General features: G+C 36.6%; 1 protein-coding gene across 1 annotated transcript in view; it reads right to left on the reverse strand.

Moving 5' to 3' along the window:
- Window positions 1–15792, reverse strand: part of Rif1 (Rap1 interacting factor 1) — a 276189-nt gene that overhangs the window by 140633 nt on the left and 119764 nt on the right. Inside the window, exon 9 of the mRNA XM_090383047.1 lies at window positions 1912–2063. Within this exon, the coding sequence (XP_090239173.1) occupies window positions 1912–2063 (152 nt within the window). The remainder of the gene's footprint in view (window positions 1–1911; window positions 2064–15792) is intronic.

Raw genomic sequence — 15792 nt, forward strand, 5'->3', positions numbered from 1 at the left:
ATTATTCTGCCACACCTGCATGCAGTACTCAAGATGCAGCCTAACCAATGGCCTTATATGATGGAATAGGAAAGATGTAGATCTTTCCTATTCCTTTCAATTTAGGAAAAATGTAGATCTGCTTCAATGGGTGCAGAGAAGGGCAATAAAATTGATGAAGGGAATGAAAAGGTGGTGTTACCAAGAGAAGTTTCAGCTCTGCAGATTTCAGAATTTGGAGGCTAGGCTCCTACAAGGTTGTCTGATTGAGGCTGGTTAAGTCTTTTTGTTTGTCTGATGCTTCATAAATCTCCCACTTAAATATTTCTATAGTGAAACATTTAAGTGGGAGACTGAAATTGTCAACTCAGATGGCTGGCGTATTTTCATGGGGGAGCGATTATAAGTTTTATGGGAGAACTAATTTATGTAACATGCATATTTATTATTCCATCTCTCTCTCTCTCTCTCTCTCTCTCTCTCTCTCTCTCTCTCTCTCTCTCTCTCTCTCTCTCCCCCCAAATGAACACTAATATAATATTTGAATGGAATATTAAACAAGTTCCTTTTATCTAAATACTAGAACTGAAAACAGCATTTCACCAGTGTGAAGTTTTTGGAATCAATTTATTGCTATCAGAGTCGAGAAATCATGTCTCACTGATGTTTTTTGCTCCATTCTTTCAGTGATTATTGTACAGCTTACAGTCTAATATGATTGTTGAATAACAGTTTGCACACCAGCCAACATGCTGAATATAATCAAACACATCTGCTACCAAACTTTGATGAGGATATGAGAAAAAGAAAACTGTCAGATTTGTGCTGACTTTCTGCAACTTTACTTCATAACAACTCATTTAATTCGATTATTGCTGAAGGTATAGGTGGTGCCTCCAAAATGACCCTTCAAAGAAGAATCACAGTCAACAGTGGTGAAAATCCCCTTACCTCCCTTGTAAAAAAAAAAAAGAAGTGTGTATTCAGAAATTGAAAGTGAAATCCAGGTTGATCTGTTAATCATTTTTTAATGCAACAGTGAATTATGCATACGGAGTTTGTCTCTCTAAATGTAACTGTTAATCAAGACTTTGACAAGAGTGTTCTTATTTGCAAATATTTGTTATCACCACTCTAAGATGTGAGAATCCTGAAGTTGGTTCCTTTTGCATGATAATGTGCAACCAAACACAGCAGTTTTTAATCAAAAGACAAATCACTATATAGACTCATCCACTGTGTTCCCCAACTTTGTTACTATTGGACTTCTCTATCTCCACAACTTAAAATAGCCATGAAATCCTATCACTATGAAGGCATCCTACACATTCAAGCAGCTGTGCGCATTGCCAAAAACACACCCAAAATTGCTTAAACAACATCCAGTAAACTAAATATTGCATTGATAAGGAGGAAAGTGGCATTAGTGTGTAAGTACCTTCAATAATTTTTTTTTATGAGATCACACCTGAAACTTCTGGTGTTGTAGTTGAGCTGAAAAATATAAAGACAAAGAGAGAAAAAATTGCATTAAAAAGCTCACAGTGTGTAAAACACAGTAGGTTTTAATTCAAAACTTATTAGTTTAAAATGCATATACCTGCTCCACCCAAATACTTATATATCCTAGTTATAGGAGCTAATATCTGATTTTTTAATACCTCCCCACCTTAACACACTCCAAAATCTAGCCCCTCTAGTTTGTTCAAATTGCATTTGCAAATAGTAAGCCTAGTATCATCTTTCTAATAAAATGAATACCTCAGTGTATAGTTTACACAGAGAATATTGTTTACTTACACACTGGTATTCTGCTGTTCCAGTGTATTTCCTAGAATTCCACTACTCAAGCCTTCATATTAGAAAATGTGTTCAACCTATTAATATCTCTATAAAAATTTCAATATCTATATAAAAAAATCATTTTCTCACCTGTTCAAAATTAGAAGCCAGCCTGTCAGCTAAACTCCATACAAGGTGCCACCATGTTTTACACTTTTCTATAAGTGATATCTCTGATTTGTCATCATTCATTCTTAAAGGCTGTAGAAGAAGACGTAACCTCTTTGCATTGCTCAGAATATCTAAAAATAATAAAACACACAAAAATAAGAACCACTGAACATGTGAGAAAAATAAGTTCCATGCCTAAATTACAAGGGCATATCAAAAACTAAGGAAATATAACCACCATTATAAAAAGAAATGCATGTTCACTACAGTAAAGTGAAATACATAATGTTCCCACCTAACAGTCTCTCTCTTTCATTTGAAAAATTCAAAATGGGGAAATCACTCAATAGTCCAGGAATACTGATACCATGATTTTCCATGCAGATTGCATTATTTTGAATTTATTCAAAGCAGGGAAATTGGATATTTACAAGTCTTGGATAGTTGTGTTAACACTTTGGTATCACCAAGGTGCATTTATGTTTCATCACTGTGAGGATGGAATCCAAAAACAGGTTACCAAAAATGTGATAAATGTTGCCAAGAGAGTTCTTTCTGAAGACAATTGCAAAAAGGCAATCCTGTGTCTTCTGGGGGCTGCCAATGGGATCCAATGGGAGCAAACTTTCCTGTACCCAAGGGAAATTAGCAGTGTCAGAAAAAAAGTGCCAATACTCTGATAATGTTACTGAACTGAACAAATTTCATGGTCCCCTTCCCCCTTCTGAGACCATTACATAGGGCACCTCCATAGCCAGGTGGACAGGAGCAGCAGTGCGTAGCACACGCTTCTTGATTAGACTGGGGTTAGAGACCATGACCACCAAATACGGAGGATGCGGAAAGGCCAGTGAATGACCACCACATATTCCCAGAGCAATATGGCCTTAGTTGCTAATGCTCCAAAAAACCAAATAACAACATAACAACAACCATTACATAGAGAGTAGTGAAAGCAGTAACTCACTATTTATTTGCCAAATTTGAAAGGTAAACTACATAAGACAAAAGCTTGCTTGTAAGGATTTTGATCAACCTTTCGATTTTGTAAAATAGATAATCAGTTTCCTCTAATTACTCACTGGAAATGATGGTGTAGACTAATGTATATCTTCTAATTTCTCAAAAAAAAAACCGGATTTCCCCAAGGTTCTATTCTTTCCACCACTGTTTTCCTCTTATATATTAATGACCTCCAACTAGCTGGAAATCCAAACAATGGTTTTGTTGAGGAAAGAACACTAATGTCAAAAAGTTCTGCAAAAACAACTACAACTTCTCAAATATCCACTACCAATATCCTGAAATTCTAATTTCCAAGTACAGTGCAACTTCAATATAGCTAATTTCCAAGTATGGTGGAACTTTGTACCTCTTCATATCATGGTTTCAAATATATTGCGGGTATGATCACACACTCCAAAATGAATTATGAAAAAAGTAGTGTTCAAAGAAGCAATTTCATATTGGAAACTGGAAAAAGTGAATACCATACATACTTGTATCTACTGTACATCCTACTACTGTATTTCAAAGAGGGGAACTTAGTAAAAATTAGCTGTATATTCGCTTTGATATATTCAATATTCAGTTGCAGAGTAATTTTTGTAAACAACAGGTCTCTTCAGAGACTAATTACTGTAGACTCCCAGTAAATCCTCTCATGCAAAAATGCAATAGAAGAGTATATCAGTGCTAGTTACAAACAGCTACCTCTGGAGAGAAATATGGCTACCATTCGTCAAGTACATTACATTAGTTACAAAGTAAATTTTTGAAAACAACAGCATATGACATTGTTTCTTCAACTATAAACTATAGACTAAAAACCTTGAACTGTGGATGGACCACATTGCACGGTTCTCAAACACTGTGGCCCTGATGTATCCAGGCAATTTACCCATCAACAACATTCCTACTGATATGCTCGCCACCATTTGCATCACCAGGAAGCAGCTTATAACTGCTATAAATGGATTGCTGCCCACTGCAACTGCAGGTCCCAACCTTGTGCAACAATTCATGATCAAATGCCTCAGCAAGTTTATCATCTAGCCTCTACTATCAATTTTTAATCATGTCTTAACACAGCACTACTTTCCCCCTCTCTGGAACAGATATGTTGTAGGGCTACATCCTAAATGCCAATCTGCAACCCTCGTTAAACAGTTCAGGCCAATTTCTCATTCTTCCAGCCTCTTGAAACTCCTGGAGAAGACATTACTTTCAACCATCACCAGTCAAATCATGCCTCACAACCCCCCCCCCCAGATTCACTATGCCATTCCTGGAAGATCCACAGTCATTAATTTAACATCCATAACTAGCACCATTCTCAGAGCACTAGAAGCTAAAGCAGAGCTTGTCATCATATATGTCGACCTGGAAGCTGCCTTCAAATTAATCAGTATCCTCTGGCTTGTTCACCTCCTAGAACATTACTTCTACATAAAAGGTGACATGTTGTGGTTCATCACAACTCTGCGGAACCATTCTTCATACAGCCGATCACATAACCTCTAGAAACATCACTGCGGGAGTTCCCCAAGGGGGAGTTATCCTTGGAGAACTATTTACTGTAGTTATTATTCCGCTTGTGCAACAGAGAGAAGACATACTCTGCTATGCCAATGATATTGAGTTATATACCCAGATTAATCTCGGCGAACATAACTCAAACATTAATAAAAATATCGATGAAAAGTTACACGACTTCGGATCCTATCTCTATCAATATGGCCTCAGATTAATCCTACCAAATCAGCCCAAATTATCTTTTCTCTCAAGCACCAACCCACTGAAGTCCAAGCTTCTCTAGACGGTTTTCCCTTTCCAGTGATCAAGATGAATACAGACTTGGGAGTTGTCTTCGATTATAAACTGAGCTTCAACCCCCACATTGACAAACTCATAACGAAATTTTGCCAAATGCGCTGGACTACCAAACAACAACTGATGTACGTTAAGGATCTGGATGTGACTCGTCGGTATACACAGTGCAGAGAAACTCTACCAACAAACTTCAACAGGTGATAGAGGGTACCAAACGAAACAATTTTTGTCAAGTAAACATAGGTCGTAAATGAGTCGTTATAGCAGTAGAAGCCATTAAAGAGTTGTAAAAATCAGAACAATGCATTCAGTAATTTAATGTCATTTAATGCATACAAATCATTTGCTGTTGCACACAAAATAGAAAAAAACAATCCATAACACAATGCTCAAACATACAACAACATTAACGTATGCCTGCGTTGAGAGGAGAGGTGTGTATCTGCTGCTAATAGCATGAACGTATAATGTCATATTATGATCGGTATGGGTACAGACATGGAGCATTGCACTGTTGCAGAAATGGCGGATATCCATTTAATGTACGGCACAGCAAATGGAAACGGAAGAGAGGCTCGCAAGATTTATCAACAATGCTTCCCAGACAGAAGGTTGCTCACCACACATTTGCTGTGATACACCGAAGATTGCAGGATAGTGGCTCTTTCGGTGTGAATATGCATGATACTGGACGTTGACGCACTGCTAGGACACCCCAGTTTGAGGAACAGGTTTTGCAGATCTTTGCTAATACTTCTTCTACCAGCACAAGAGCCGCTGCACACAGATTGGGTGTGCAGCATCGTTTGGTGTGGGATGTGGTGCATGAAGCCAGACTACATCCTTTCTGATGACAGGAAGTGCATGCACTAGAGCCTGCTGACTTTGCCCACCGTGTCGAGTTCTCCCACTGGTTTTTACAGGAAACTAAATTGCAGCCTGATTTTGCCAATAATGGGCTTTACACTGATGAGGCATGTTTCACTCAAGAGGGATTGTTCATCAGCCGCAACAGTCATGTGTGGGCAGAGAATACTCCCCATGCAATGATTGAACATGGCTATCAACACAGGTTCAGTGTCAATGTATGGGCTGGCATTGTGGGAAACGTTTTAGTTGGATCATACACATTGCCTACAGGTTTAGATGGATGACTCTATTTGCGTATTCTAGAGCAAACACTTCCAGAGTTGTTGGAGGATGTTCCTCTGATTGCTCGAGCACAAATGTGGTTCCATCATGATGGCGCACCACCACATTTTGACAGACGTGTATGGGCACACTTACATACAACCTTTTCAGGCAGATGGATTGGTCGAGGTGGACCTGTAGCCTGGCCAACAAGGTCACTGATCTGACTTGTTTGGACTTTTTCTTTTGGGGATACATGAAGACTCTTGTATATGAAATGCCAGTTGACATAGTAGAGGAACTTATAGCACGGATTGTTGTAGCAAGTGCAGAGATACAAGACAATCCTAGGAACTTCCAATGCCTACAACATTCAATGATGGGTCTGTGTGAGTTATGCATTGAACATCACAGTCACCAGTTCGAGCACTTCTTATGAATTGTTTTTTCTATTTTGTGTGCAACAGAAATGATTTGTATACATTAAACGACATTAAATTACTGAATGTGTTGTTCTGATTTTTACAATCCTTTAACAGCTTCTGCTGCTATAACAACTCATTTACAACCTGTTTACTTGACAAAAAAAAAAAAAAAAAAAAAAAAAAAAAGTTTCATTTGGTACCATTTATCACCTGTTCAAGTTTGTCAGTAGAGTTTCTCTGCACCCTGTATACACTTCTGTATACTCCATCATCTTTATGCCTCAGAAATTTGGGCATCACCAACATCAAGCTTGTGTACTCCACCGAATACTGGCTCCTTCGTTGAATTACACACAAACATAGTCGTCCAACCAAGCTAAAAACTGCAATGGCAAACTCACTAAACTTTGCCCAACTGCCAAATCTTGTAAGGGAAAGACGCCTCATTCTCACTGCCAAAATAACTATGGAATAATCTCAGAGCCAAACATCTGGAAACTGAGAGGTTGAAGAATCCCTCAACCCAGACTGAGGTCAGCTCCCAAGCTTATAGCCCACCCTAACAGACTAGCCCTTAATGACTGTTTTCTACCCAGGCAGACGCTCCCCACAGTCTAAGCAATCAATGGCGACCTCTACAAGCTTGTGAAAGATTGGAAATATCGAAGACATCCTTAAGAATTAGTAAACCAACAAGCCTAAAACAATGGCCGCTAAAAGAAAAAAAATTATAGTTAAAGATTATCAAAAAGAGTTAAGAGTGAAGAAACAAAATGCAGTATATTTTGTGAGTGAGAATCCCAAAAGGAACAATCAGCGATTGGATGAAAGAGGAAGAAAAACTGCATTCATTCATAGACTCTACAGAAGATGGCATAGGCCTCCAAAGAAAGAAAAATAGACTTCTGAAAACAATGATGTGAACCAATGCTTATACAAGTGGTTTCTACAGAAGTGTAGTGAAGGAGAACTGATAAATGAGGTAATTTTGAAAGCAAAGGCACTTAAATTTCATAAGCTACTTGGTGGAGATGATACACATTTAAAGCTTCTAAAGGGTGGCTTTGGAGATGGAAGGCTCATCAGGGGATATCTCAGGTGTCATGTAGGTAAATCTGCATATGATGACGTTATAGCAGCAGAAGCATTTCCTGAATTTCTGTGCAATGTGATTCAAGATGGTGAATTTACAGATGAACAGTTGTACAACTGTAACAAAATAGCATTATTCTATAAACTTCTCTCCCTACAAATCATTGGATATTAAAAAGATATCCAACAAAGCAGGCATGAAAACTAACAAAGAGAGATATACTGTTATTGTACACAACAAGACTGGAAATTCACAAGCTAAAGAGTGGTAAAAGTCAAAGTCTCCGGTATTTTAGGTACATCAACAAGAAACCTCTACCCGTGATTCATAAAAATATCCCCAATGATTGGAGTGAAAGTGCTTTGAAAGTGCATTTGTACCATCAGTAACGAAGCCCTTTCTTGGCTTCGTTACTGTAGTATCATTTCCCAGTTCATCCTTCAAATGATGTCCTGAAATTGAAAGATGGCAAGATCAGAGTTGCATTTCTGCCAAGGAATACAACTCCACTAATTCAACTCGTGGATCAGGGCATTATTCAAGCCTTCAAAGCCTACTACCATGGTGAGTTACTTGCGGTGTTTTGTACTCAGAAATTTAAGTTCCAGAATTTGACAACATTAACACTGAAAGATGCATACAATGCTGCATACAATACTGGATTAGAGTGGGAGAAAATATGTTCAACAGCAACTGCTCAAAAAAATGTATCGGAAAAGACAAGATCACTAATAATAACCTTTAATTAGCAGCAGAACAAGAAGCAAAGGATATGTAAAGTACTTTGTGGCAGTCCTGGAGCAAATGACCTGGCTGCTTGGATTGGGCTGGATGTGGAAGTTCCAGTCCTGCATTACCTAAGTGAGGAAGAAATTGCAGCATCTGTGAACCGTGGCAAGACAAAGACAAATAAAAGGCCGGTGACATAGGGAATGACTCATGAAAGGAAGAAGCACAAGAAATAAAGAGCTTGAAAACATTGAGATAATGGCATGGTCAGAACATCAGAGTGTAATGATCATCTTCATTTACTGCATCTGACAACTGTTAAGAATTATGTACTGATAAAATGCTGTCATCAGTTCTGGCAAACTAAATTAACATGACTATTTCACAATGGATGCATAAAATGTAGGCCCATAACAGCATTGTGTATTAGTAAAATGTAAAGGGAATGATATAACATTTAATAAATAAAGGTATTTATTTACTAGGTACAGTGTATTTATGTTAAAAAAAAATAAAAAAAACAGGGGTAAAAAATGATACATTTTTTCAGTCAATATCATCCTGATTTTGAACTATAAACTATAATGTGCTTCACTTTTAACGTGTTAATGTGGTATTAGTTTTCTCCAGACACCTGTGTTGTGTCGACATTGCACATAACACAGGTGTTGTGTGCAACGTCGTTATGTTTTGTTGACTAACAAAAAAAAAAAAAAAAAGAATCAACTATCCCCACGCTCTGTACAAATCACAAATCCATGACTCATGAAAGGAAGAAGTACAAGAAATAAATTAAGTGCTTGAAAACATTGTAATTCTTTACCTGGGTGAAAAAAACTTTTAACTTCACTCCTAAAACTCAGTCTTATCTTATTTCTAACAAAAAAAAAAAAAAAAAAAAAAGGAATCAACTATCCCCATGCTCTGTACAAATCCACCCCACAACTGTTTGTTGTTCCCACACTTACATACTCTGTATGCCATTATAACTGATACTCAAAGCCTCTGAAAGCATTCTGACTGTAATTCATCTGTCTTCAAGGACAATAGCTGATGCAGTACAAAGAGTCACATCATTAATAATTAACATCCTGGGATAGGAACTGTTTCTTCCATGCTGGTTCTTCCATCTTTAAACTGCTTATTTGAAAATTACAAAAGAGTTACCTCAATATTTCTCCATAGGGTGACTTCTATGCTCAACTCTCCAGCACCGATTTTAAAAAGATTTAAAATACATAAAAAACTTCTTTAAAATTATTAAATGCGTTCAATCCTCTTAGTACATGAATTATCCAACACCCCAGGATCATAGTCGAAAGCCCTAACCCGCCTCCAGATCCATCAAAAACCCTCCACGAAACCTCGAGTGACTGAAGACATTATGTCAGATATTTAAAAATAGAGACACTGATAAAATATATAACGTAATAAACTGCTACATAAAAAACGCAACAGTGAAAATATATTACGATGAAATAATTTCCAAAACATTCCTTCCTTAAGAGGACCAAGCTTTGACTTCTGTCGTGTTCACAGGTCATGTATCATACTAATGTGTGATATGTGTGTATTCCCCACAATATTTATGGGAGATTACTCATCAATACACATGCGTGTAAAGCCCATGAATCCAAGATAAGAAATGGACATTGTATGTTAATCGGGTTATTATATAGTCTCATTTCTAAGGGTTCTGAAATTAGTAATTTTGTATAATTGTGTTGATTGTTTCAAACCTTAGCTTCATTAAACAGGAAAGTGTAATTCTCATTTATGGCATGGAAAGACAGCTCTGATGCTGTGGCTTGAAATGCTCTAACAGACGCAGCATGTTGTTTAAGACGAGTGTCCAAAAGACACTTTGTCAATCCCACATAAGAGGAATCACAATCTCAGCATGAGATACTATATACTATGTCATGCATTTCTATGGGAGAAGAGGGAAGGATGGAATGATTTTTTAGTATGGAGCAAAGTTTCTGTGTTGGTTTCACTATCACTCTGAATTCTGTATCTTTGAAAAGGATATTAAGTTGCCTGTACCATTGTTCAATGTATGGAATTGTAATAAAATGTTTTTTTGTTAATTGTGTTAGTGTTCTATACTGTCCACCCTGTCTTTAGCCTGTAGTCTAATACTGTTAATGGTGGTAAGCAGATATCCCCTGTTTAAAAATCTGTTCGTTAGTTCTTTGATTTCTATATTTAACACAGTCTGTGTTGTATTGTATTTATAAGTGGTAGTAAACTGATTAAATATAATGTCAGATATTTAATCAGGTAAATGGATAGTAACTAGTATGATGCAAGAACATTCCTATATTTGTGGATTTACGATAGATTTTGAACTGCAATCTGTCTTCCTCTCTTGTAAGTGTAAAATTTAAAAAATTAATCATTCTAGTCCGTACATTATCATTCTCCAATATAAATTTCAACCTCGTGTGTACGTTGTTGAAAGTCCGTAAAACATTGATAGTAGTCTGCTCATCCATTACGATAAGGATGTCATTCAAATAACTCCCACAAAACGTAATCCTAGGTAAAAATGGTTTCAAGTATATTTGTTCAATTTTATTTAGATAAATCTGGGCAATCAGGTCACTAACACTTAATCCCATAGTCAAACCGAATATTTGTCCATAGACTTTATCTTGAAAAGAGATGTAATTCATTTGGACTAAAAGTTTAACGAAGTTAAAAATTTCTTTTTTCAGAAACCTGGTCTGATTTATACTAATTGTGTTATCATTGAAAAGGTCCCACACTGTGTCCAATGCTTATTCTATGTTAACGTTAGCATATAAAGACACAACACCCAACAAAAATAGTTTGTTCCCATCTCCTATTTTACGATCCTTTAAATTTGTACATAACACATCATAGTTTTTTTTTTTTACTGAAATTCAGTACTTGTCTAAATGACTTTATTAAGTAATATAAATGTGAGGCTAAAGGTGCAAATTCTGAGTTTTTATATGAGACTATAGGTCTAATAGGATGGCCCATCTTGTGAATTTTTATTTGTCCAAATAATATAGGTATGTTACTTGTCCTCACCTTAAGATGTTTCAGTTGTGCCATGGAGATACAGTAATACCCCGAAGTTACGCGATAGGTGGGTCCGACGAAAATCGCGTAAGTCGAATTCGCGTAAGTCGGGGTACAACTTTGCATATAAATACATATAAATTTTGCTTAATTGGGACCAAGGACTAACAAAAACACTAGTTTAGAAGAAAAATATTAATAAAATTGCAGTTCTTTATACATATTAATACAAAATATGTATTAAAAAAACAAATGACTTACGTAAAAAAGTTATTTCGATGTCGATGGCTTCATAAAATCTAACAAATTCGTGTGACGACACAGCGCCTTCTTTTTTTCATGCAGAATTTCTTCGTAGCAAGCTAATAATTTTTTTATTCCTTGCTTTGTAGCTATAACGCGTTCCTCGTTGGAGTCTGTTTTCTAAAAATTTTAAGCCATTTACAATTGAGCCCTTTTCAATTTTCAACCTGTCAAGTTTGCAATTGTCATGTGCTTTTCGCCGTTGCTTCATTTAGGCCTGTAGCACGTGCAATATCACATGGTCTTTCATTTCCCTCAAAGCGTTTCACAATTTCATATTTTTTCTCTATCGACAGAGGCGGACTGGCCATAAGCCTTACTGGGGAAACCCCGGTGGGCCGGTGTGATTTTGGACATAAACCATAGTATGAGGCCACTATAAATTTTCCCGGGTAAAAATTTTTGATCCAGTCCGCCTCTATTTATCGATAATTGCTTTTCTTTTTCTCTCTGAATCTGCAGTGTCTTCACCAATACGTATCCTTTTCACACCTTTTAAGTATTTTACTCATTTTTAGGGAATAAAGCACAATTACAAAATGAGGAGGCATGCTTGATACGCATAAACAAAGCTGCGCGCATGTAGCAACTGAATAAACAACACCATAAAGGCAGAGATACGCTATTAACACCTCACATTTCTAGGGGTTACTACCATAAAACAATAAAAATCCAGTTGTGTTTCTGCTAGTGGAATCTGTTATAAACTGGTAGTAAACTCGATCTAATTGCATACCGATAGCTGGAATTGTGTTGGTTTTTACGTTATTATGGTGAAATGTGTTTCCCCTTCACTGATATAAAAAACATAAAAGCAGCAAAGTTGAATTTTGTTCATCTTTCGCTCTCATTCTCCGCCGTCGCACCGTATATCGATAACATATGAAAAACGACCTTGAAGATAGTGGGCAGCAGCGTTGCCAAACGAAAAAATCAAGAACCGCGTAACTCCGAGTTCGCGTAAGTCGGGGTATTACTGTATAGTCCATTTTTCTGCATTTGGTAAGGGCTTTATTATATTGTTTGACAAGATTTTTGAATACCGTGATATCAACTTCTTAATAGGTAATATTATCCAATATAATATCATTCAATCTATTTTGTTTAGCACCACTACAGTATCTCCCTTGTCCACCCTTTGAATTACAATATTCTCATTTTCCCGTAATTTTCTCAACGCCATACTTTCATTTTTGGTTAACCTAGGTAAATGTGGGTGTTTACTACTCTCCTTTGTGGTGTTTACTACTCTCTTAATCAGTTGTATTAATAATTCTTTGTGCGGTATTTCCCTTAGACAATATTCTAATTCTACCACTACTTGTTTCTTTGGAAGTATGCGTGGGGTAAATTGTAATTCAATCCTTTTCTAAAAGTGTTCCCGATGTTCCTATAATTCGTATAACGAAAGATTCATAACCCATTTATAATTATCGGTGTCTTTTGTTTGAGTGTGCGACCGTGAACCACATGGATCCTGTCCATGTGTGTGGGTGCATTGTGCTGTATCTGTAAGGGTAGGTGGCGAATATCATCTTGATTGACATTCTGATGTAATGTAAACCTACCATTCAAATGTAAAGGGGTAGGTATTGGACACGTTGCACATTTTAATAGGGGTACTGGCTTCTCCATAATGAGAATGTTTAACGTTTAATAACGCTTGCAATTTTTTGGAATATCTTGTTTGTATTTCTATCGCTGCAGCTTCCTTCCTTAACTCTATAGATCATTTTAAAACTACCCAATCGTTAAAGTGTAAATATCTTTTAATTTTATCACAAATTCATTGTACTTGTCTGAAGTCTTTTTTCTTTATATATATATATCTGTGATTCTAACACTAGCTTTATAATTTTTATGTAAAATGGCAGACACTAGCCTGTTTATACTGGGAATTTTCTGCCTCAGATTAACTTCAACGAATTTGGGGACTATCGTGCACAGTACTATAGATTAAACTGCTTATGAAATCTAAATACAATGAATTTAGGAGCAGCAGATTCCCCATGGGTTTTTTTTGCAAAAATTCTAGTTTTCAAATTTGCGAGTCCTTATCAAACTCTGGTGTAGATATGTTCATGATGTGTTTGCAGTCATTCCCCGAGGGTCGGAGGTGCTTCTCCTCCAATATTTTAATTCCATGTCTTTTTATATTTCTTTCACTATGAAGTTGGAAGTGGATTGTGCTTTTCCATTCTTAGATATCTTGGTTTGGCATGGTGTGGGGTCCCACATCATAATCTCATTATGTAGAAAGCCAAACAAACAAACATGGACTTTTCACTTCACTAATTATAGGTTAAGCACATGCCTTGGGATATCTACACAGCACGGCAAGCGTATTATTTAATCATGCATCCCAATGTGATTTTGCTACCAACAGGGATGCTGAAATTTCAAAAATTAGGGCAGATTTGTTCAAGTGTGAACACCCCTCAGGTGTGTACAAGACTATGGTAGATATAAGCTGTCTGTAATCAAGTCACAATGCAAAGTTAGGCAGGCAAAGGCAGATTATGAGAAAACTTTGACGAAGGATGCAGAGAAAAACAGAACTCTTCTTTACTTATGTAAACTCTAGAAGAAAGGGAATGAATCAGATTGGTCCACTTGACATCGATGGTTCAATTGTTCATGAACCTGCTGAGGTAGCTGACAAACTGAATGAGTGTTTTCCATTTACATTCACACATGAGGAATGTCTGTAGAGAAATGGAAGCAGAAGCTTATCAAACTCTGGAAGGAAGCTAAATGATTGTTGCAACTGATCTGATCTGGAAGAAATTTAATTGCAGTAAGTTAGGTGTCACAATCAAGGATATAAGTGTCACATCAAGGTAATGAGTGTCACAATCAGGGTAATGAGAATACCACAATCAATTTGATTCTGATTCAGTAGCGAAGGGAAACAACTTCATTTAGAAGAGTCTCACCGAGTGAATCAGAATTAAAGTCCTCCATTCCAAGTCTGTGAAAATAATTTTCATATAGAATCCTAATTCAGTTCTCAACCACATCCAACTAACCTCACACATCCATCAACTGAGATCCAATAAGGTGATAGCACAAACTGACTGTCACCTACAGCAACAAAAAGACTCTGGCCTTAGGTTAAGAAAACAGAAGATACTAGTTGGATTAAATTTCTGTTGATTGTAATTATCAGGAAACATATGCGAACAAAAGTGGTTGCTCTAAACAACAGAGATGAGAAAAACAGGAACATTAATTTGCCAAGTTGTAGAGTTAAAGTGAATAGATGTTGCCAATTAAAAAGAACAGTGTCCATGGAAAAGGCATGCAGCAGAAACTGAATGCCTGTGTGATGGGGAGTGGAAAGTTTTTAAGAGATGAACATTAATTAACTTGACTGTCCTTGTCTGGATAGAATCTAGGAGCTTGAGAAAGATTTTGGGGGCACCACCTTAGATATAGAAACAACATTCTGTGTAAGAGCAGATTTGAACATTTTTCAATACATACAGAGGAAGCTATAATTGTGATGTACTTACGTCAATAAAAATTACAAGTCAGGGTTATTTCCAGTAAATATAAATGACCTTTTCTAAAAATTAATGTTGGAAAAATGAGCATGGAACAGCAGAATCTTTTTTGTGAGAATAAGGCAGATTTTAGTTTTAGGATTGAAGTTAACTACATTTTATTCTCCCACTGAAGTATTGCCTGAAAATCGGCATTCGGGGATTTGATAATAGACTTATGATAAGTAGTTGTTTGAGTGCTTTCTGGAGGACTTTAATTTCTGTATATTCAAGTTCTTCCAGTCTATGAACAGGGTTTCCAATGCGGTGGAAGGTCACTGCTGTACAAAAGGAAGAGAGAGTGGACAAACAGCAGAAACATGGGATACTTCTCAACATTAATTGAGAAGTAAGAAAACAACCATCTAACAACATCCTTAATGGGCAGTCAGAAAGAAAACAGACTATATTTAAAAAAAAAAAAAAAAAAGCCTTAGAAATGTCAAGGGCAACTGCTTCGATGATTTTTTGCTGTTTTCAGGAATTAGTATACAATTTCTGTTTAGGTGGATAGACACTGGAATTAGAGTGCGAAAAAAAAAAAAAAAAAACAGAGTAAGCTTTGGATCACAAGTTTTAAGAGCAAGTGAAGAAATGTGACCACTGAGATTGTTCAGGACAATTTTAATATCCTTCTGTTAAAGACTGAAGGATTAAAGGCACTGAACGAAATGTGTTTGTGTAAATCAACGAATATTCACAGACCATCACACATTGCTATTGTATGGGGGGGAACATATATATATAT

The sequence above is a fragment of the Mastigoproctus giganteus genome, chromosome 10 (assembly GCF_048544385.1).
Source record: "Mastigoproctus giganteus isolate SK-2022 chromosome 10, ASM4854438v1, whole genome shotgun sequence".
NCBI classification, from domain to species: domain Eukaryota; kingdom Metazoa; phylum Arthropoda; class Arachnida; order Uropygi; family Thelyphonidae; genus Mastigoproctus; species Mastigoproctus giganteus.